The 21,274-nt window shown below is 50.7% G+C and overlaps 1 protein-coding gene across 2 annotated transcripts in view; it reads left to right on the plus strand.

Moving 5' to 3' along the window:
* The first annotated feature begins 1,345 nt into the window (after window positions 1-1,345).
* Window positions 1,346-21,274, plus strand: part of LOC116952633 (sodium/hydrogen exchanger 9-like) — a 52,975-nt gene continuing 33,046 nt past the window's right edge. For both annotated transcript variants that reach the window (XM_076074391.1, XM_076074392.1), the window contains exons 1-2: window positions 1,346-1,973; window positions 13,414-13,616. In XM_076074391.1, the coding sequence (XP_075930506.1) occupies window positions 1,469-1,973; window positions 13,414-13,616 (708 nt within the window). In that variant the 5' untranslated portion in view covers window positions 1,346-1,468. The remainder of the gene's footprint in view (window positions 1,974-13,413; window positions 13,617-21,274) is intronic.

The raw sequence follows: 21,274 nt of genomic DNA on the forward strand, positions 1-21,274 counted from the left end.
CACACAAACAGACACACACAGAGACAAACACAGACAGACACACAGACAGACACACAGACAGACACACAAACAGACACACACAGACAGACACACACACAGACACACACAGACACACACACAGACACACACAGACACACACAGACAGACGGACACACACAGACAGACACACACACAGACAGACACACACACAGACAGACACACACACACACAGACACACACACACAGACACACACAGACAGACACACACAGACACACACAGACAGACACACACAGACAGACACACACAGACAGACACACACAGACAGACACACACAGACACACACAGACAGACACACACACAGGCAGACACACACACAGACAGACACACAGACACACACAGACAGACACACAGACACACACAGACACACAGACAGACACACACACACACAGACACACAGACAGACACACACAGACAGACACACACAAAGACACACACACAGACACACACACAGACAGACACACACACAGACAGACAGACACACACACACAGACACACAGACACACACAGACAGACACACACATAGACAGACACACAGACAAACACAGAAAGACACAGACACAGACAGACACACACAGACAGACACACACAGAGACAGACACAGACACACACACAGACAGACACACACACAGACAGACACACACACAGACAGACACACACACAGACAGACACACACACAGACACACACAGACACACACACACAGACAGACACACACAGACAGACACACACAGACACACACAGACAGACACACACACAGACAGACACACACACAGACAGACAGACACACACACACAGACACACAGACACACACAGACAGACACACACAGAGACAGACACAGACACACACACAGACAGACACACACACACAGACAGACACACAGACACACACAGAGACAGACACAGACACACACACAGACAGACACACACACACAGACACACAGCCACACACAGACAGACACACACACAGACAGACACACAGACAGACACAGACACACACAGACAGACACAGACACACACAGACAGACACACACAGACACAGACACACACACAGACAGACACACACACACAGACAGACACACAGACACACACAGAGACAGACACACAGACACACACACAGACAGACACACACACACAGACAGACACACAGACACACACAGAGACAGACACACACACAGACACACACACAGACATCATCATCCACTCGCACACCGCGCACAATCGCACAACGGCGCCGCTCTCACTCCGTCCGGCGCTCTCCCCCCACCTCCACCCCCCCATCATCCGCATCGCCTTCCCGTTCCTCCCTCTCACCACTAGCACCGTAGCACGTCGTCACACACACAGACACACACACAGACACACACACATACGGCACAGATACACACACAGACACACACACAGGCACCCCCCCCCCCCTCTCGGTCTTCGCCATGGCGGACAGGATGAGGAGCTCTGCTCTCGCCGCTCAGTTGCTGCCTCTCCTCTGCGCGTCTCTGTCCCTGCATTGTTGCGTGGGGGGCTCGCTCCGCGGAGGTGGGGGGCTCGCCGACCCGCGCGATGCTCAACAGATCGCCCCCCCCAAAGAGGCCGCCGGCCCCGAGATATCTTCCCACCGTCGTCTGACTTCTGTAGAAGTGCAAGCGGCAGCAGCAGCAGGAGCAGCAGCAGCAGCAGCAGCAAGAGCGGCCCCAGTAGCAGCAGCAGCATCAGCATCAGCGCAAAGAGGATCGGCTTCATCATCAGCAGCAGCGGCGGCGGCATCCGCTGCAGCGGCGGGAGCCCGAGGGGAGAAGAGGGTCGAGGAGAGCCATCGGCGTGACAGCGTGAACCTGCTGATCTTCATCCTGCTGCTTATCGTCACCATCCTCACCACTTGGCTCTTCAAGCACAGGCGCGTACGCTTCCTGCACGAGAGTGGCCTGGCGCTCATCTACGGTGAGAGACGCCTCGATGCACACGTGATGGTGTTAGTGATGGTGTTGTTAGTGATGGTGTTAGTGATGGTGTTAGTGATGGTGCTAGTGATGGTGCTAGTGATGGTGTTAGTGATGGTGCTAGTGATGGTGTTAGTGATGGTGCTAGTGATGGTGTTAGTGATGGTGTTAGTGATGGTGTTAGTGATGGTGTTGTTAGTGATGGTGCTAGTGATGGTGCTAGTGATGGTGTTAGTGATGGTGTTAGTGATGGTGTTGTTAGTGATGGTGCTAGTGATGGTGTTAGTGATGGTGTTAGTGATGGTGCTAGTGATGGTGCTAGTGATGGTGTTAGTGATGGTGTTGTTAGTGATGGTGTTAGTGATGGTGCTAGTGATGGTGTTAGTGATGGTGTTAGTGATGGTGTTAGTGATGGTGTTAGTGATGGTGTTAGTGATGGTGCTAGTGATGGTGTTAGTGATGGTGTTAGTGATGGTGTTAGTGATGGTGTTAGTGATGGTGTTAGTGATGGTGCTAGTGATGGTGCTAGTGATGGTGCTAGTGATGGTGCTAGTGATGGTGTTAGTGATGGTGTTGTTAGTGATGGTGTTAGTGATGGTGTTAGTGATGGTGCTAGTGATGGTGCTAGTGATGGTGTTAGTGATGGTGTTGTTAGTGATGGTGTTAGTGATGGTGCTAGTGATGGTGTTAGTGATGGTGTTAGTGATGGTGTTAGTGATGGTGTTAGTGATGGTGCTAGTGATGGTGCTAGTGATGGTGTTAGTGATGGTGTTAGTGATGGTGTTAGTGATGGTGCTAGTGATGGTGTTAGTGATGGTGTTAGTGATGGTGCTAGTGATGGTGTTAGTGATGGTGCTAGTGATGGTGTTAGTGATGGTGAACGTGATGGTGTTAGTGATGGTGTTAGTGATGGTGCTAGTGATGGTGTTAGTGATGGTGTTCGTGATGGTGTTAGTGATGGTGCTAGTGATGGTGTTAGTGATGGTGCTAGTGATGGTGCTAGTGATGGTGTTCGTGATGGTGTTAGTGATGGTGTTAGTGATGGTGTTCGTGATGGTGTTAGTGATGGTGCTAGTGATGGTGTTAGTGATGGTGCTAGTGATGGTGTTAGTGATGGTGTTAGTGATGGTGTTAGTGATGGTGTTCGTGATGGTGTTCGTGATGGTGCTGCTGGTGAATGTGATGGTGTTAGTGATGGTGCTGCTGGTGAATGTGATGGTGTTAGTGATGGTGATGCTGGTGAACGTGATGGTGTTAGTGATGGAGATGCTGGTGAACGTGATGGTGTTCGTGATGGTGCTGCTGGTGAACGTGATGGTGTTCGTGATGGTGATGCTGGTGAACGTGATGGTGTTAATGATGGTGCTAGTGCTGCTGGTGAATGTGATGGTGTTAGTGATGGTGCTGCTGGTGAACGTAATGGTGTTAGTGATGGTGCTGCTGGTGAACGTGATGGTGTTAGTGATGGTGCTGCTGGTGAACGTGATGGTGTTAGTGATGGGTGCTGCTGGTGAACGTGATGGTGTTAGTGATGGTGCTGCTGGTGAACGTGATGGTGTTAGTGATGGTGCTGCTGGTGAATGTGGTGGCAGTGGTGCTGCTGGTGAATGCGATGATGGTGAATGTGATAGTGTGTTTGTGATGTTGCTAGTGATGTGATGGTGAGTGTGATGGTCATGCAGCTGACGATGCTGGGTAGTGGTGCATGCTGGTGCTGCTAGTGCTGATGATGATGATGGTAGCGTTGGTGTTGATGACGCTGGTGCTGATGGCAGTGCAGGCTGACGATGCCGATGATGATGGTGCCGCTGGTGATGCCGTCATCGCTGCTCGCTTAGCACTTGCCCCCAATAGTCTGTTAAGGCTATACGGGGGATCCTTGTCTTTGTTTGGTGATTCCGTGTTGACGCTTCGTGTTCATTGTTGGTGTGCCCATGTGTGTGTGTGTACGTGCTTGTGTTATGGTTGTGTGTGTGGGGAGCGGTGGCGCAGTGGTTAGGGCACTGCTCTACGAACACGGCCACCCGAGTTCGATTCCCGCTCACGACCAACAACAGTGACAGCGAAAATGTCGAACCGGTCTTGAGCCTCTCCAAGATCGACTCAGCATTCATTGAGTACCTGGTGCGGTGTGTAAACATCGCCACGTGGGGAGACAAAGGCGGCCGGGCGTGGTGTTGGCCACCCCCTCTTGTGCCGTGCCCGGCCCTTCATAGGTGCTGCTCGCTAACAGCACTTGCCCCTACAGTCTCTTAAGGCTATACGGGGGATCTTTGTTTTTTTTTCTTTGCATGTTACGGTTATATGCAAGTGTGCACATTGGGAGCGGTGGCGCAGTGGTTAGCGCACTGCTCTCACAATGCCCAACCACCTGTGCTTGACTCCACGCCACGTACAGCATCAGCGTGCAAGCGATACCAGGACGCGTCTTCGTGTCCTCCCCTAGGTCTACTCAGCCTTAAGTGAATACCTGCTGCAGTGTGCAGACGTCAGCACTTGGGGAGACAGCACGTCGACAGGCGCGGTGCTGGCCACACCAGGCCACCATGCGTCGGCCGGGCCTTAAGGGGCCGTCCATAAATGACGTCACGCACCTAAGGGGGGGGTAGGGGGGGTCAGGCATTTGTGACGATGTGTGACGAGGGGGGGAGAGATGTGACGTCACATCAAAATGCGCAACTTTAAATAAATATAGACAACACGTTCTACATAATTAAATAGACTTTTTAATAAATGTTTTCTCCTACAACATCAGAGTGCAGCGCCACATTAAATACGCGCTACAATGACAGTAGTTTAAAGCGATTGGAAGCATTTTTTTTGGGGGGGGGGCAGAGCTTTGTGACGTCATTTGAGGGGGGTCTGACTTTTTGTGACGCCATGTGACGAGGGGGGGGGTCAAAAATCGTCAAAAATTGCGTGACGTCATTTATTGACGGCCCCTAATAGGCGCTCGCTAATTCCACTTTCTCCCTACGGCGTGCCTATGTATGTGGGACTTCTTTCGCACCGTACGTAGCCAAACGTACGGCCAATTGCACCCCCCCCCCCCGCACAACGCAACATTATAACTCAACATTATAACACATTATAACTCGACATTACAACACGACAGTATAACTCCAGTTCGCTTGTGTGTTCACTCAATGCAGCTGAAATTGTGTATTCTCGGAGGATAGGAGACCGTGTGCCCTATGGGATGTGTAAACATTTTTACATTTTAATTTAACCAGGTGAAGCCCACCGAGCTGTTATAGCTCTTTGTCAGGAGCGAGCGACCTGGCCACAAATGACAGCCCAACAGAGTGGCTCATCATGTGGACATTTTATTGCAGTCAAATACTCTCAATGGGTGTCTCTAAATGTGGAGGGGAAACCCGGAGAAAAATCCATGCGACCACGGGGAGAGGGAGAGATGCAGACTCCATATATACTGCAGGCGTTAAGGTCGGGATAGAACCCACGACCTCCTGCATACCAGGCGAGGTAGTTAACATCTCCTAGCCACCGCGGCGCCCCAAAACAAACAGCACAAGTCGCCTGCTCCTTGTGAACGAATAGGAATGGTGAAGTGACATCTCGGCGTCTTGTTATGTCTCTCACCGAGCCCCTTGGTTAATTGTACATCTCCAGCCACTCTGAACGGAACACCACCGTTAGAGTCCCCGCTCCCGAAACCACAGGGGCACTTTTCGCGCGTGATGATTATCAGCCTACGAATGCAAAAGCCACCTGCTGATCTCGCTTGCGGTCGCTTGATTGGCATGCCGCATGTCCCACGTGGTGGGGTAAAGTGTGGGTACTCCCCACCTTTCCGAGACGTTTGTCCAGCGTGGGAAGAGGAGGCCCTTCTTCCGCCAGCAATGACGTGAGCAAGCAGTTGCAGGGCTGCGGCTCTACCCATTACATAATTACCGGTCCCCTGCCCCCCTGTGCAAACGCGATAATGAATCTCACTGGCTCCCACGTGGTTAGGTAATGGACAATCAATCCACGTCCACTGACAGCGTGTCAAATCGCGCCGTCAAATCGCGCTGGACAGCGTTCAAATCTGTCGGCAGTCTTAAGCTGGTGCTGTTTATTCCACGTTCCTATGACGGGGGCCAGTCTTCCGATAGCTCAGCCACTGTCTTCATCCACAAAGCGGTACAGATTTTAATACGTGGTACTCACTTTACCAACCCTTGCAGGGGCAATAATGACGATGAGTATGACGGTGGTGATGATTAGTTGGTGGTGGCGGCCCTGCTGTGAAGATGGTCATTGACGATTAGTTGTTGATTAATTATGATTGATTGGATGATGCTGGTGTTGTTAATGATCATTGTTGATGATGATGATGCTGCTGATGATTGATTGGTCGATGATGATAATTATGACGGTGATGGTGGTCGTGGAATTACTGAGATGACAATGATGTTATGATTTTAATTGATAATGATGATCATCATTTGTAGATCATTGGGTGTATGTTGCTGATGATGGTGGTGATGATCACAACGATATTGATAATGGCCAGGGAGCGATTTGTCAAAATAGGTTTCCACCATCCCGCACTGACCAGCGTGGTGAAGTATGGTCAATCAATGGCTGACACGGCATGGCGAGGCCTTCATCATCGATTGACAATAGATGAAAATGATCATAATGTTACACGTAACAGGTGTTATTGTCTCATTGTGCTATATGCACTTTGAAATTTTAATTAGAACAATGATGCATTTCTACCGTGGCACGCCTGGCTGAGTCCAAAGTCTAATGTTTTGTGGTGTTCACAATCTATGGGGCGGAGGGGGTCATATATAAATGATGCCCCCCCCCCTACCTCATGACCTACCTGCCAGCGCCGGGGATGGTAATTAAAAATGCAGTCATGGGGAATAGGAAAAACTAGAGCCAAGGAAATCCCCATTCTCCCCATAAAATCGCACCCTGATGAGAGCGACGATTTGAACTCTCCCACACACAGCTGGTAAACTCTGTTGCAGCTTTATTTACCAATCGAGATCAGGTCCACGGTGTACTAGCTTCGCGGGCACGGTGTTCGTGAGCGCTGTGTACAAACAACACCAGAGGCTTGGCCGCGGTGGCTGCCCTGAACCTGGGATCCGGTGCTTTGGATGCCAGGGTTGGTGGATTCAATGCAGGAAGGGATTTTGTTTTTTGTGTGACGCTTCCGAAACCCGCGTCTGCGTTGTTTGGCGGGTTCAGGACATTGCATGGTCGGTGAGCTGCTTCGTGAAAGCCATCTGTACGGATCTCCCGAGTGATGTATCCCCTGGTACACGTGGTGGGGTTTTTTTGTCTTCCAGGTGATGATTTGAAATGTTTAAAATCGTAATTTGTGCTAATGACACCGCGAAATACTTAATTGGGAAAACGCACAGCAATCGTCCCACGCTTTCACGCAAAGTTTAGCACGGCCGATCCTGAAGAACAATCCTAAGACTCGATGGGGCATTTCCTGGGATAAACAAATGCAAGAGCTCCTAATAATGATAACAATTATAATAATCAAGGACAAATAAACAACGAAGTGGCCAAACATCCCAATAAGGTAACTCGTGGGGACCCTCCCTCCGGAACAACAACAACAACGTCAGTTTAACACGGAGTAGCTCTTTGCGACCAATGTTATCCATAATCGAGTTTTTTTTTGGGTTCGATCGCGTAAACATTAATGTGTCGTTAAACCCGCCACAATGTGCATGCATAACGTACGTTGATTAGCCTATGAATAACCCAACTGGCAATGGATTGTAATTTATATGCACGTATTACCCCCCCCCCCCCACTCTATTTAAGACCGAACCAGGAGGAGGATTTGTCCCCAACTCTGGCTGTCTACCTGATGATGCTGGTTGTTACTACCGGATTGTAAATGTCGTGCGGTTTTCTCTCCAACACCAACCGGTGTGCTGTACTAGTAACGAACTGGCACGTTTTGCTAACGTGACAAACCTTACTTATTGGCTGTGTCGGGTGGTGGCGGGTTTAATGACACATATTTCTATTTTAAAACACGTGACTTTACATTAATAAAAGTGACTTAAAATAAAAAAAGTGACAAGAAATTTAAAAAGTGACCTGAAATTTTAAAAAAGTCACTTGACATTTAAAGCAAGTGACGCCGATTCGCGCTCTTCAGCTCGGTCACCAAGCCGCACACGCGAGGCTTAACCGTGGGCCTCGAAGGCGCACCTCGTGCTAGAGACGGGCAGCAGCAGCAGCAAATAGAATTACGTAATCTTTATAGCTGTGCTCGATAGATCGTCACGTTCTTAATGTTGGTGGAGGGGAGCAGGTGGGTGGGTGGGTAGGTGGGGGTTTATGAGCCTGCGTGCTTGCTGGTGGGGGAGCGGTGGTGCAGCGGTTCGCGCGGCGCTGCCGCTACGAACCCGATGACCCGGCCAACATCATCGTGGCGATGATCGATTTGCGGGTGGTGGGCGAGGGGGGGGGTGCGAGGAGGGTAAAAGGAAGGGGGGGGCGAGGGGGGGGGGTATTGCCCGCTCCACGACTCTCATCAACTAAACCGGTTCTTGTTCACGCCGCTCAATGGCCGCTTCTGCTTTAGTAGAAAAGGTGACGTCGCTGTAAAACTCCCACAGCCGTTCAGGGTTTTACTAAACGTTGCTTTTTTCTCGCCAGCTTTGCTCCGAATTGTTCCACCGTCTTCTGTCGTTGCTCAGTCCGTCGCTCAATTGTATTTAAAGCGTTGCTTATCGGTGTCCTCCGATGAGACGTTGTGGCTATTCGCAATGCCGTACCCCTCCTGTTAAGAGGAACGGCCCGCTGAATGAGATGTCACAGCTGCACTCCAATGTCTTTGGGGCCGTCCATAAATGACGTCACGCACCTAGGGGGGGGGGGGTCAAACATTTGTGACGATGTGTGACGAGGGGGGGGGTTTGAGAAATGTGACGTTACATCAAAATGCGCAACTTAAATAAATATAGACAACACGTTCTACTTAATTAGATATACTTTTTTTAAATAAATGTTTTCTCCTACAACGTCAGAGTCCAGCGCCACATTAAATACGCACTACAATGACAATAGTTTAAAGCGATTTGAAGCCTGGTTTTTTGGGGGGGGCTGAGCTTTGTGACGTCATATTTGAGGGGGGGGGGTCTGACTTTTTGTGGGGTCAAAAATCGTCCAAAATCGCGTGACGTCATTTATTGACGGCCCCTTTACGAGGTACGAAGTCTGACGTTTCGCATCGCGCCACGTGCTGGGAGCTTATTCAAGAGGCACCGTCCATCCGATGAGCACGATTGCCTATGTACGACGCGAAATAAGTTCAACACACGGTACAGACACACGTCTCGCGGTAGTCAAACTGAAATGATGAATTCTGAGACCTGGATTTTTTTTCCACCAGAATCAGTTAAAGTGCCGTCACTTTAAAAGCAAACTTAAATGAACCAATATGACGAAAATTACGGCCACTGTTTCAAAATTCCCTCTGCGTGAACGTGAAGCAGCGCGTGCGAGATACACCCCTTCACAATAAAGGCCCTATTATGTGCATGCAAGATGTGGAAACCCACCCAAATATAAAGGGCCTCTTGTTTGAATGTATAAAGTGATGGGATACTATTTCAAAATTGAAGCTCTGCTGTGTGGGCATATTTAAGAGATGGACATCCCAAGAATGCCTGCTCAACACAAGAGTCTTGCAAATATATAAACGGTACCAGTAAAGAAATAGGGCACCCCGTTCAAATTAAAAGCACCCTTGCATGAACATGTACGAGACGGACACCTTACACTCTAGAATTGAATTTCAGTATATGGACACCCTAATAAAAACAAAAGCCCCCTTGAATGGACAGATATTGTACTGTTTAAAGTAAGAAACGGACACTTCTCAAAGTTAAAAGTGTAAAAATATGAATTAATAAAGGCACCCATTCAAAATAAAAGTCCTGTTGCACAACCATCCATTCAATAGGGGCACCCCAAGGAGTAACCACGTTGAAAAAATGGACACCGTAAATCAAAATAAAAGCGCACGTGTGATTGGCTCTTGGCTGGTGAAAAATTAGCTGGTTCGTTCATTAATTTTGTGTTCATCAAACCAACTGACGTCAAACTATAAATTAATAAAACTGTTATTATTTTTTATTTATTTTGCCACGTAAGGCCCACTGAGCTACGTAGCTCTTTTTCAGAAGCGACCTGGCCATCACAAATGATAGTTCAACGAAGTGGCTTATCACGTGGAAATGTATAGCAGCCAAATACTCTAAACGCATGTTCTTAAATGTGCGGGGAAAAACCGGAGGACCCAAATATACAGCAGGCGTCAGAGTCAGGATCGAACCCACGCCCTCATGCGTACCAGGCGAGGTAGTTAACATCTCACCACGGAGAGAGAGACACGCAAGATCCAAATATACAGCAGGAGGCATCAGGGTCGGCTTCGAACCCACGACCTCCTGCGTACCAGGCGAGGTAGTTAACATCTCACCACGGGGAGAGAGAGAGACACGCAAGATCCAAATATACAGCAGGAGGCATCAGGGTCGGCTTCGAACCCACGCCCTCCTGCGTACCAGGCGAGGTAGTTAACATCTCACCACCGTGGCGCCCCAATGACGGGGGGGGGGGGGTGCAGAATACCCCTGCCCTGCCCTCCTGAGTAACATTGCTTGAATCATCATCCACGCACGGATCCTCCCGCAGGCGACACGGCAGCAGAGGGGGGCATCGCCTGCTCATTCGGTTCGCGGTTCGGGGAGGGCGGAGCGGTGGTGTGTGTGGGGGGGGTGTCCCGGTCGAGAGAGCCCCGGGCTTTTTGCTCTCAATCCGGCGGCGTCAGCTCATCTGGTGCCGCAGGAGGATTCGCACGCGACGCGGCGATGGGTAACGAGGGGTCGGCGGCTGGTGGCGAGGGGTGGGGTGGGTGGAGAAGTTGACCTCCCCCCCTTCCCTCCCCACGGCTCTTTAAGGCTCTCACGCGCCGTGGGAGCACGCGCGGGGTTTTATCGGCACGGATTCTCGACGTGTCCGCCCGCAACACGCGGGGCCCTTTGTAACCACCCGCCCCCCACTCCCCCCGCGCTGAGTCACGTGTTCGTGATGCCCCCCCCCCTCCCCACCACTTCCTCACCACAAAGACAAAGGTCCCCCGTGTAGCCTCGACAGACTGTTTGGGCAAGTGCTGTTAGCGAGACGCGAAAATACAGATGTACAACAGGCAAAGTGTGTGGCGCCACTGCACACGAGGGGGTGGGTGGCCAGGACCACGCCCGGCCGCCTTTGTCTCCCCAGTGGCGATGTTTACACACCGCACCGGGTACTCATTTGAGGGCTGAGTCGACCTAGGGGAGGTCCGGTTCAAATAATCGTCACCGGTGGTGTTGACCGTGAGCGGTAATCCCACACCCCCACGTCCGTGCCTTCACCTGCTGGAGCAGCTGCTTCCCTTCCTCGTCCCCACACCCCCACGGCGCGCTAACCGCTACACGACCGCTCCCCACCCGAACCTATGGACATTCACATTTCGTGGGCTCGTGTCGCCTCTCGTCGTCTCCTCTCATTTGTGCTACCCCCGGAGCGTCTCTGATCCTTTCTCTCCACCATCCCCTGGCGCCTGTCTTCCTGTCTCCATCATTCTCCATTTTCGTTCGGTTCTTTATTACAAACACACAAACCCACCGCCTCCCTTCCTCCACCACCACCACCACCACCATTGAATCCACGCACAACAACCAACAACCGTGCGTCTGGTGCGCACACGCGGGCGAGGAAGTCATTTCCCAAACGTGCAGGCGTATTTGTTTATTTGCGAGACAAGCGTGATTGTGCCGACGTGCTTATTGGAGCAATACTCTGTGTGTGTGTGCGCGCGCGTCTCTCATCGGCCGCTTCCACGCCACTCCTGACCCAACACTACTGAAACCCACCATGTCATTGGGGCATCTTGAGGTTGGCTCGGTGAGCATCACAACACATTCCGCTGAATCATGCAAACAGTGAGATTCCCTGGGAGAACAAACACCGCTCTTCTCGGGCGCCTTGGCCATTGCCGTGGGAGTGTTTGGGCCACTGAAGCCAGATCCAACGATGATTCATTGTCAAGGAACTCCACTCGGGTCACCATATTTTCCACTCCAGACCTAACCACGGAGGTCGTGGGCTTTCGATCCCGACCCTGACGCCCGCTGTAAATTTGGAGTCTGCATGCCCCTCTCTCTCTTTCCCTGTGGTCGTGTGGATTTTTCTCCAGGTTCTCCGGTTTTCCCCTCCACATTTGTAAGCACACGTTCAGAGTATGTGGCTGCTGTTATACATGTCCGCGTGATGATGAGCCACTTTGTTGAGCTATTATTTGCGGGCAGTCTGCTTAGGAAAAAAGAGCTGTTTGGTATAGCTCAGTTGGTCCTTATCTGGTTAAAACATTTTTTTTAAGTTTATCGTTTGAATCCGCAACGGTCAGCACGAGCTCTAATGTAAAATACACCAAAAACCCCGTACAAATGCGGTACAGGTGGCAACCCTCGTTTTCCATGCAGGACTGTTTTAAACGTAAGCCGACATGAAAAGCCTCACATATTTCACCGCCCACCCCCCTATATAATAATTCGGCGTAATGGGAGGGGGGGTGGAATGGGGGGTGCAGCAGTAGTAGTCCCGATGAAGCAAAAGCAATGACAATGCAAACAGTCTGTGTGTGTAACGAACCGGACACTCTAATGCGGCGGCCTTGAAGATGGGAAATAAATAATTGGCGACGTTTCGGCCACCGGTCTCTCTTCGTAGCTGTGAAGAAGGTCCATTGACCGGAACGTCACCCAATTGTACATATTAAAAAAAAAAAATTTAAGATCCACACGTGGCCGTGTTGAGCTTTTGTTGCTGTGAACTGTTCTTGTGCACCACTGCCAACGCAGCAGCAGCCCATTCTGTGTAAAAACGAGGCGATTCAGATTTTAGTTTGGTTTTTATTTGTTATTCAGATGATGATAGTCCCGTTTAGCCAGCTGCCCGTCTATTTTACACGGGAGATCCGTGGTGCTGCGCGCGCACAGCAGCAGCAACAACGGAGACAAACACATCAACATTGCAGTGGACGAAGGCGTAACACAGGGTCCCTACAAGAGATATTGGCCCAACGAACAATCGAGGCGATTGGGGCACATCTGCGGTCGACCGACGTACGGCTCGGGCGAAGGAGCAGAAGAGGCGTCGTCCGATTCCCTTCTCCGCGTGGTCAGTCGACTTCGCCCCCCGCGTGCCCGCGGCCACGTGGGCGCCGAGGTCACGGAGCCCCAGACTCTCGACGAGCGAGGAGCAGCCACGCAGCGTAAAACCGCGAGCACGGTTCAATCCGCAACAGGGATTACAATCCGCCCAAGGATAATCGAATTCCGCTTTGCCCCTCCCCCTTTACCCCCCCCCCCCCGACCCCATTTGCCCCCCACCCCCAGGCCTGCTGGTAGGCGTGACTCTCCGCTATGCTTCCGTCCCGGGCCCCCCCACGCCGCCCCCCCGACTCGACTGCCCGCTGGTGGACGGGGGGCCCGACACGCTGGTGGTGAATGCGAGTGGCCAGCTGCTAGAGTACACGCTGCGCCGGCGCGTCGGCCCCGACTCTGCGCCCGGGCACCCCGAGAACCAGCTGCTCCAGCAGGTGAGGGGTGGAGGTGGAGGGGGGGGAACCAGCTGCTCCAGCAGGTGAGGGGTGGAGGTGGAGGGGGGGGAACCAGCTGCTCCAGCAGGTGAGGGGTGGAGGTAGGGGGAACCAGCTGCTCCAGCAGGTGAGGGGTGGAGGTGGAGGGGGGGAACCAGCTGCTCCAGCAGGTGAGGGGTGGAGGTGGAGGGGGGAACCAGCTGCTCCAGCAGGTGAGGGGTGGAGGTGGAGGGGGGGGGAACCAGCTGCTCCAGCAGGTGAGGGGTGGAGGTAGGGGGAACCAGCTGCTCCAGCAGGTGAGGGGTGGAGGTGGAGGGGGGGAACCAGCTGCTCCAGCAGGTGAGGGGTGGAGGTGGAGGGGGGAACCAGCTGCTCCAGCAGGTGAGGGGTGGAGGTAGGGGGAACCAGCTGCTCCAGCAGGTGAGGGGTGGAGGTGGGGAGAACCAGCTGCTCCAGTAGGTGAGGGGCGGAGGTGGAGGGGGGAACCAGCTGCTCCAGTAGGTGAGGGGTGGAGGTGGAGGGGGGGAACCAGCTGCTCCAGCAGGTGAGGGGTGGAGGTGGGGAGAACCAGCTGCTCCAGTAGGTGAGGGGCGGAGGTGGAGGGGGGAACCAGCTGCTCCAGTAGGTGAGGGGCGGAGGTGGAGGGGGGAACCAGCTGCTCCAGTAGGTGAGGGGTGGAGGTGGAGGGGGGGAACCAGCTGCTCCAGCAGGTGAGGGGTGGAGGTGGAGGGGGGAACCAGCTGCTCCAGCAGGTGAGGGGTGGAGGTAGGGGGAACCAGCTGCTCCAGTAGGTGAGGGGCGGAGGTGGAGGGGGGAACCAGCTGCTCCAGTAGGTGAGGGGTGGAGGTGGAGGGGGGGAACCAGCTGCTCCAGCAGGTGAGGGGTGGAGGTGGAGGGGGGAACCAGCTGCTCCAGCAGGTGAGGGGTGGAGGTAGGGGGAACCAGCTGCTCCAGTAGGTGAGGGGCGGAGGTGGAGGGGGGAACCAGCTGCTCCAGCAGGTGAGTGGATGGGGGGAAGGGCACCCTGAGAATCTGAAAATTGGTACTTGTTGATATTTACCGGAGGAAATACCACAAATCTTATTATTAATGGGGGGGCCTCATTTTAAAATATTGACATTTCAGGAACCCCCCCCCCCCCATTGGGAAGATTATAGACCTGCCCAGCTGCCCAGGATCTTCAGCATTATTTCTCCATGTAAAATAAACATGGACTGCTGTCCATCCACTGTGTTTATGGGAATTCCCTCCCATCGTGTCATTGGCCAAGTCCTTCTTGCTAAATTCAACAAACGTATCAACTGCCATCACTTACACCTTCAATAGTGTTATTTGTTGCTGGAAACTCGGCATTTTGGGTCTTTTTGAACCCGTGCTTAGCAAACCATGATTTAAAATCTATACAGCATACCTACATGTCCTTGCCCCCACACCTCCAATTAGCACGGTTGGCTACGTACGGTGCAAAATAAGTTCAACATACATACATTGTCACGACCTTTCTGTCCGCTCATTCTGTTGGAGGATAAACAAGCAGTACAACCCCGCCTACCACATGGGTAACGAACACAGACTTCTTGTGTGGCATCCTTCCTCACCGACAACCGTTACTCACAAGCCTTCACCGTCGAGCGCACGATGTGTTGCATACGGCGATTCAACAAGCCTGGCTTTTCAAACGACAGGATGTCAGTCCCCAAGTTCTAGATCCAAATGTTTTTCAATGTTTATCCAGAACCGGAGAGACCGGGGTCTAGTCTCATTTGCAAGAGTGACCCAGGACCAGCAAATAAAAAAAATGGCAAAATGCAATCACGAAAAAAACCAAGCAGAGCAATGAAGCGAATGGAAGTCGGAGCAAAAATAAGCGAATCGAAATTCGACCAAAAATCAACCGCTTTACAGAAAATATCGAAAAAAAGTAGAAACATAATCAGTAGTAAGTAAAATAAAAAATATTTTCGTGTGAAATGTATCACCCCCCCCCCCCCCACCCAAAGCTGTTTGTGACGAGTATTCAAATGTACCAGCTGGCCGCACGTTCGTGTACGCAACGGGGAGGTAAACCACCCATCCCTCCAGCTTCCGAGCTCCCTAGCCCTCACCTCCCCCCCAAAAAAAGAAAATGCCACAACTGAAAAAAAAGGCGATGGCTCCGCGCGATTTTTATTTATTTATTAAATAAGGTGGAAAAAACAAATGAAATCGTTATGAGTACATGGCCCTGGCGTGTTTGTAGAAGGGCATTCGCGAATAACAACGGCGGCTGGCGCCCGAGCAGAACGTTCGACCCTCGTGACTCCGCAAAGCAAATCGCTTTAGCGCCGGCAAAACGCAGGGAAGAAATGAGGCCGCGGATCAGAGAGGGCTTTCACGGAGACGCAGATTGGATTCGTGAACACCACCGCCACTGCCACCCATACCACAACCCCCCCACCATCCCTCTTGCGTGAGACAGGGCGGCTGGGTCTACCGGGGCTGCAGCGGCGCCCTGCCCGAAAACTGGAATGCAATTCAAAAAATAAAAATCCCCAAAAAAAGAGAAAAAAATTATAGTTTGCGGCGCAAAAAAATAAATAATACCGACAAGGTTACAGCACATCGGCGTGTGATTTAAATGCTGCCGGGGGAAATGTACTTTTTCGTATATTAAATGATAAAATATATCTGCACCAAATAAATTGGGTCGGCGTGGTGTTGGCGCGTTTGCGATGGGCCGGCGTCTGTCCTGGTGCTGGCGATCCACGGTGAACGCACAGAATTACGAAGTGATGGATCTGGTAGCCCCCACCACCCGCGCTCCCCCCACACCCAGGTCCAAACATTAAATTGTACTTTAATTCGTTATCGAGCCGGGGATAATAGAGAATAAAGATCACGCACAGACGCGCACGCGAACGTAACATACACACGCACAAAGACAAAGGCCCCTTCTGCATAACCTAAACAGTCTGCTGGCCCAAGAGACGGGTGGTGGTGTGGTCAACACCACGCCCGGCCATCTTTGTCTCTCCATTGCCGGTGTGTATTTACACACCACACCCGGTACTAATTTAATGCTAAATTTACCTATTTGAAGGGCCAGGACTGGTTCAGATGTCACCCAATTTGGCCATGAGCGGGAATCGACCTCAGTTTTGCGGTTAGCGCACTGTTTTACGACGCTGGAGACCGATGAAGGTTGTGTTGGCCATAGTAGGTCCTCACTAACAGCACTTGCCCCAACAAGCTGTGAAGGCTCCACTGGGGTCTTTGTATTTGTCTAACACATAAATACACATACAAGGCGCGCATACAGATGTAGACAAATTGTGTGCGCCACCACTGCACACGAGGGGTTGGGTGACCAGCACCACGCCTGGCCACCTTTGTCTCTCCAGTGGTGATGTTTACACACTGCACCAGGTACTAATTTGAGGCTGAGTCGACCTAGGGGAGGCCCAGGACCAGTTCAGATAATCGTCACAGATTCGTAGCGCAGCGTGCTAACCGCTGCACCACCCCTCCCCACAAACATACAGATACGCATCCACACCCGCAGACACTCGCAGGCACGTACATTCATTCTGGACACATTCACAGAAGCAGACACACACATGCACACACAGATTAACACTATCAGAACACACACAAATACCATGCCGAGACCATCAAACACTGCAACAGCTGTCCAATTTTAATAGCATTCATGGCTCAATGAGCTCAGTTTTTATATTATAGAATGTTCATGTAAATTATTGTCTAGGAAAGCCCCGCCGAGTCTTTTATTAGAAAAGCTCCTGCAATTGGATGATTGGCCAATTCATATTTAAATAAAGTGTTCCGATTCGTCATGGATGTTATTTTGGAGGGGTTAGTGCACGTAATGATCTGGCCAAAGATCTCGCGCACAGACGCGCACGCGTAAGATCCTCCACCACCTTCAACGTAGCTTTTGTCGATGCTTGTACCCAGTGGTGGCGATGTTAATCTCCAAGCAGGGCCGGAGTAATGTTCTTGTGGGCCCTATAGGCACTCGTGTTTCGTCGGCCTTCAGTGATTAAACTTTATGCAGTTGGCACTACGACCGCCGCTGTCACTCTGCTTGGTTCACGCGGTACTTTGTCCATAGGTCTTCCCTTGCACTACTGTCTATTGAGAATGAGATTGTGCGAAAAAAAAACACAATTTGAAGATGTTATTTGATAATTTTGTAATGAAAAAAATCTCGAAAAATTCATCTCAGGTGTTAATTTCTCGCACCTTATTAAAAACCCCGATTGACATGACTTGAGCTCTTTATATATACACTGTGCCTATCCTTGCGATATAAATATATTTATTCAAGAAGATACTTTTTTTCCATACAAACAAAAAAAAACATGGGTCAACAGTTTTTTTCCTAGGCCCTTACATTTTTCGTAGGCCCAAGGCTCAGTGCCAACTGTGGCCTATTGGACAACACGGCCCTAGTTGGTGAGTAGGCCCTAGGCACAGTGCCTACTGTGGCCTATTGGATAACACGGCCCTAGTGAGTGAGTAGGCCCTAGGCACAGTGCCTACTGTGGCCTATTGGATAACACGGCCCTAGTTGGTGAGTAGGCCCTAGGCACTGTGCCTACTGTGGCCTATTGGACAACACGGCCCTAGTTGGTGAGTAGGCCCTAGGCACAGTGCCTACTGTGGCCTATTGGATAACACGGCCCTAGTGAGTGAGTAGGCCCTAGGCACTGTGCCTACTGTGGCCTATTGGATAACACGGCCCTGGTGAGTGAGTAGGCCCTAGGCTCAGCACCTACTGTGGCCTATTGGATAACACGGCCCTGGTGAGTGAGTAGGCCCTAGGCTCAGTGCCTACTGTGGCCTATTGGATAACACGGCCCTGGTGAGTGAGTAGGCCCTAGGCTCAGCGCCTACTGTGGCCTATTGGATAACACGGCCCTGTGTACAAGTGCCAGAATGCAACCTGTAGGCCCTGCAGCAGCGCAGTGCCTTCACCGCCGTCGTTTCCCCTCTGCGGAAACATCGCGCACACCCGAAGGAATAGAAACCCATTTTAAATGAGAGGCATAACTCGTTTCAACCACCGCTTGTACCCCACACGCGATACAATTACAGGCCTATGTCACCTGCCATGCGTGGTGGTTGCTCGTCCAAGCGACGTCCAGATTCAGACTTTATTTCATAGTTCATAGTTTCATTTATTTGGTATCGCCCTGTGAGCCATTCGGCTCTTGAATTGGGTGCAACCGCAACAAACAAAAAACAAAAACATGAACAAGAAAACATCTTAAAGTGATTATGTGACTGTGCAAACAGAAAATCCAGGAAAAAAAACATCAAAATATTCCTGAAATAGCACCGTACACCAACGCACTGTGCGAAAATCCCAGTGGGATGCAAGTCAAACAACAACAAGAACAACCACATGACAACTAAGATTAAGGCCATCAGTCTAACTCCGTACTACAATAAACAAAAACATGGCCCAACCAAAAAAACGTTTTCGAAATTTCAGACGGTAAGGACCCGCCCCTATTCACTGGACATCTATGAAAAAAATGAAGAGCTTTATAGCTCATCGGATTGCTCCAGCGTGAATAAATATTCCGATTTGAGCTTGCGCAGTTCACAGCTACCAAGGACGATGGAGTCATCGTGGTTGCTTAAACCATACTTCACCATGATAGATATTTTGGATTTTAAAAAGGAAGGGGGGCAGTGCCCAGGACCGGTTCAGATATCACTCAGCACTGATGTTAGCCGTGTCCGGGGTTCCAACTCGCGTTGCGGGTGTTCATGGCGTTGTGTGCTAACCGCAGCACCACCGCTCCAATGGATGCTATACAAATTTGAATTATTATTAGTAGTTGCAGATTGCATCAGTCGTATTATTTGGCTTTTGTTATTGGTCCGTGAAGTGTGGGCATTGCATTGGTCCGAATGGGTTTCGTTATCTCTTGCCCTGCTCCATCTATTAAATGCAATTGCCCGTGTTCTGGTATCATTGCGAGCGCAGCGCTGCGCTTTATCGCACTTAAGCGAGCTGCATTCCAATTAGGGAGAGGTTATTGGAGCGGTGGCGCAGTGGCTAGCACACTGCGCTGTAAGCCCGATGACCCAAATTCCGTCTCAATCCACGGCTAGGAACATTGGCGAGTGATACCTGAACTGGACCTTTCCTGGATCGTCTCAGCATTCACTGCGTACCCGGTGCAATGCGTAAAAAAGAAAACACGCTAGCACTGGGGAGTCAAAGGTGGCCAAGCATGGTTCTCATACCTAAACTGATCCTGGCACCTTTCCATAACCAGCACTGACCAGTGTGGTGAAGTAAGGTCAAACAACCCCCATGACCGGCAGTGGATGCCTTCATCCAGCAGCCGATTGATAAAGGACAGTAAGTGATTAACAGCCGTGAGCAGCGAGCTAATGATTAACTCTACAAAGGCCACGTGAAATTGTGATTGTTCAAAGTGTGTACGCAGCCTCTGCAGCCTCGACTCACTCGGGCATCTTGGCTGCTTTTAATAATGTTCCATGCAATAATCTGCCTTTCTCAATCCCGATATGTAGTTATTCATATCCCCGTAGTAATAACAACAGATGCTGGGTGGCTAGATGGATGGATGGATGAGTAGGTAGGTTTGGTAGCTTGGTGGGTGAGAAGGTAGGTGAGTGGATTGTTAGCTGGGTGGGTAAAGCAGACAGGCAAGTATGTAGGCACTTAGATATTATTTCACTTAGTATTTGTTTCACTTAGTATTTATTTCACTAACGTTTAATGAAATTATATCTGCAGAAAACTGAACGGACGTCAACAAAAACAATTTCCATTTTCGGACCGGATATCCCCATACACATGTAAACTCTGTGGTTGGTAACATTGCAACTATGCCCCTCACCTGGACTCGACAGTGGAGACCCTTTTGCCGCACACTTAAGATTATCTTCATAAGGTAATGCTGTTCTCATTATCATTATTACTATCAGGCTGGTGAAGAGAGATATTGGTCTACGGTGAATCATGTTGCCTGGGGACCCCCAATGCCCCCCCATGCCTTCCCATCTCCCATCGCCATTGTTAAAAGGGCAAATTGACGGAGGCCCTGATTGCACCCGTGTTGCATTATTTACTAGGCACGTGCTTTTGTTAGTTTCCTGGCACAGAGACGAGGAGGAAATACGTCTCAGAAATGGCGAGCAGCCCGCACCAACTTTGGACGTGAACGTCCCTCCCTCCCTCCCTCCAGCCAGCAATACTTAAAAAAAATGACAATATGAAATAGGCCGCCAAGATATTAACCACAACATTACATAACGTCTCCGTGTAACATACGTGTAGCAAATTTTGATTTAAAGCTTTCGTGACTGCAGTAATTCATATTCTTAGTTTTTTCGGTAAAGTCACGTTGAAGAGAAACAACAGGATGAATATACGTGTAGCACTTATTACGGAGAGAAATGCTTGATTTTTTTTTACTCGTCAAACTATCTTGTAAAATCAATACAAATCTTGTTATACAGGGTGTTTAAAAAAAGATGGACCCGATTTGAAATCGCTATATCTCTGCAACCACGAACCGCCCATGAATGAAACTCTTACCACTTGAAATGGCGGGGTATAGAATTTCAAATGATGACCGCTAGATGCCTCTCCCAGCGCACAAACAGCCCCT

Source organism: Petromyzon marinus, chromosome 47 (assembly GCF_048934315.1).
Source record: "Petromyzon marinus isolate PM22_M1 ecotype Great Lakes invasive population chromosome 47, UKy_Petmar_22M1.pri1.0, whole genome shotgun sequence".
Taxonomy (NCBI): Eukaryota; Metazoa; Chordata; class Hyperoartia; order Petromyzontiformes; family Petromyzontidae; genus Petromyzon; species Petromyzon marinus.